General features: G+C 45.1%; 1 protein-coding gene across 1 annotated transcript in view; it reads left to right on the forward strand.

The window, feature by feature from the left end:
• ep400 (E1A binding protein p400) overlaps window positions 1–1,155 on the forward strand; it is a 34,847-nt gene extending 33,692 nt beyond the window's left edge. The window contains exon 54 of the mRNA XM_030768419.1: window positions 21–1,155. Within this exon, the coding sequence (XP_030624279.1) occupies window positions 21–368 (348 nt within the window). The 3' untranslated portion in view covers window positions 369–1,155. The remainder of the gene's footprint in view (window positions 1–20) is intronic.
• Window positions 1,156–3,209: the final 2,054 nt, after the last annotated feature.

Here is a 3,209-nt window from a genome sequence, read left to right on the forward strand (position 1 = left end):
TGTTGTTTTGCACGGTCCAGCCTCAGACGGTGGCTTTGACCCAGGCTCCGACCGCCGGGACGGCCCAAGCTCAGGTCCAGGTGATCCCCACCGTCTCGGCCGCCACGGCCCAGGTGGTCCAGCAGAAACTCCTCCAGCAGCAGGTCGTCACGGCGACCGGCACCGCCGTCTCCCCTCAGATCCAGACCCCGCCCCCCCACAGCCCCGCCCAGCAAGGCGCCGGCGGCGCCGCCGCCGCCGCCCCCACTGCCGCCGAGTCCCCGGGACAGCAGCCGGCCACCCCCCAGGCCCAGCAAGGCAAAGGGAACACGCGCGGGGGGGCCACCATGCGCTCAAAGACCCCTGCCAAACCCAGCGGGGGAAACTAGACACGAAACCTCCACCTGTACAATACAGACAGTATTCACTCACAGAAACACTCTCTTAGGACAGTCAATCCGTCAGAGAAACGCTTCCGGAACCATCTTTACCGAGCAGAAATCTTTCCCGGATGGCCCCCCTTGCTCGGGGCAGAAATCATCTTAGGACCGTCTTCACACGGAGCGGTCCTCTCTTGGACCGTTTTTACGTGAGGCCAAACTGTCCGAGACACTCAGACGGGATCGTCTTTGTGTCGGGCAAACGCGACCGTTCCCCGGGGCGAACTCTCCTAGAACAGTCTGAATCTACAGAGCACTCGGACTCAGACTCACCCAGGTTTCACTCTGAGTATTAGCGCCCCCTTGAGGAGAATCTACTCCTATGGGGCATATTCAAACCCCCCCCCCACCCCACTTCACCCAACCCAACCCAACCCCTATGCTGTTTCTCTCACTCCTGACACACCATCTTTCTGATGGGATTATGCTAAGACCCGGTTCTCTCAGACTGGGGCGGATGAATATGGCGGAAAGAATGGAGTTTGCTGTTGTATGATGCATTGCCGTATGGAACTGGATCCAGCTGTAAATACTCGCTCTGTTTTTCCTATTTCAATGCAGCATTTCTGTATAAAGGCCCTATATTCCTTTCCACATGATCATGGGGGGGAAAAAAACAAAAAAGAAAAAAAACCTCAATATGTCAGTGCTTTTTGTACACATGGAGAACTTTCAGTCTAATAATTTCAACTTGAAATTTGGACTGGGTTTTCTTTTCGTTCACTCTGTTTATTCTGCTATATCTGTGCATTATTCCTGATTTTGTTTTTATATATATATATATATATATATATATATATATATATATATATATATATATATATATATATATGATGTCCGTTTTCATGGTGTTGTTTGTTCGTGTTGGAATATGTCCCTTTTGAATGATGGTCAGTAAAGCATCGTAATGTGAAAGCATCTGGGAGGGGTGTACCATTGACAGCCATTTCAATTTAAAAAAGAAAAAAAAAAAAGAAAAGAAAGAAAAACACTGAAGATCACCCCTCCAAACCAGGCAAGATGGTATCTTCCAAAACTAGTTTCATAGGCCAGTTACAACATGATATGCATCTGTATGTAAAACATTCTTGCCTATAATAAGCCATGGACTAAAAGGGTTTTATCTAACAGTGCCACAAAAAAACAAAACAAAACAGATATTAATATTTCCCCGTAAAATAGTTGTAATTTATAAGTTATTATCCCCACACATGTGACTTGTTTAGATGTGAGCATAGGCACGGTAGAAACTTAGCTGGCTGATCCTAGAACAGTCTCGTGACCACCTGTATCATGAGAAGTCCTGAAATGGGAGCCATTTCTTGCCCTGTGGGTTTCCACGGAAACATCCTTAGGGATCGACTCCACTGACTTTGCGTTGAAACGAATTGACCGTGTCAGAGATTGCCTGTTTAATGTACAGTGTCACCTAACTGTCCTTCTAATTACTATACAAACGCATTGGAAAATAATGTTCATCTCCTTTTCAGTGTTCAGTGTTTAGTCTATGACACATTATACACTTTAAACATAAACAGAGGGAATGTACACAGTGGGCTTTTCTTCATGGTGGCCGTTTGTCGTTTTATATCCATGTTTCGGGGGACAAAAGTGTAAATAACATTGGGGTGAAGACATTTGTACTTGTAAAGTAGATGTGTTTTCATTGGATTTTTTCAGCCTAATTGTATAAAGTGTTTTGTTTTTATACATACAACATGGTGTGCGGTGTGTTTTTGTCCTTGCACCACGATCCAAATCAGTTTCATCAGTGATGAATGTTATAAATGTATTTTACATGTATGATCAGTTTTCGTATCACGCTTTTAGCTGACCCACGCGGTAGACCACACCTTTACGTAAATATCACCTCTAGTCACTAGAACATTAAGACATGAACCGTTAGTTCCCTGGAGCAAAATAATGATTCCATTGCAAGCTTCCATTGGGCTCTGTTATACATCCTTAGCGCTGGCCCCTCTCTGCCTGCTGTCATATATGTGCATGTCATGTGACATGTCATATGTGTATGTCGTGACTCTGTCCATGACTACACCACCTGCTGACCACAGCAGAGGAGTCAAGACAAAGACACAGAGTCTCTGATCACTCTCTCTCTCTCACACACACACACACACACAGATGGCAGTCTCCCTCAACTCACACACATTATTTTTAATTGAGGATGAATCAGTAGAGCTCTATGCAGAATTTCATGTTAGTTTTTTTTTTTCTGTTGTCGTTTTACAGGACACACATATTTTTTCTTTAATGTTTGCTGTTGAAAGGAGACTATCCTCTCTGGCTCTCTGGTTAGAGAGGTTTGTGGTTGACTTTGTGCATGCCCTAAAGTAAAACCGTATTCTCACTCGCTCTCACTCATCGTCTAAGCCCCGCTCACCCTAATCAGGGTTGCGTGAGGTGCTGGGGCCTGTCCCGGCGCTCACTGGGCGAAAGGCAGGGGGAAACGTCGCCAGTCCACGGCAGGTAAAACCGTATCGTTTTAACTGAAGTGACCCTACAATGCCGACTCTACAGGGGATTGACTGAATGAATGGTTTTGAATCTGCTTAGTAAAAGCACGTTCTCCTTTGCCGGGTATGTCGTTCAAATCAACGTCGGTTTTCATCCACCAAAAGAGGGTGATGTAGTCATTTTATGGATCCAATCCAATGCAATCCCATCAGAAACTCCGAGGTATACTTAATCTCAAATAAGACCCTGGATATTTAGAGTGGTATTAATAATATGTGGGATTACTAATATTTTTGACCACTTACCTTAATTATT

Source organism: Chanos chanos, chromosome 1 (assembly GCF_902362185.1).
Source record: "Chanos chanos chromosome 1, fChaCha1.1, whole genome shotgun sequence".
Taxonomy (NCBI): Eukaryota; Metazoa; Chordata; class Actinopteri; order Gonorynchiformes; family Chanidae; genus Chanos; species Chanos chanos.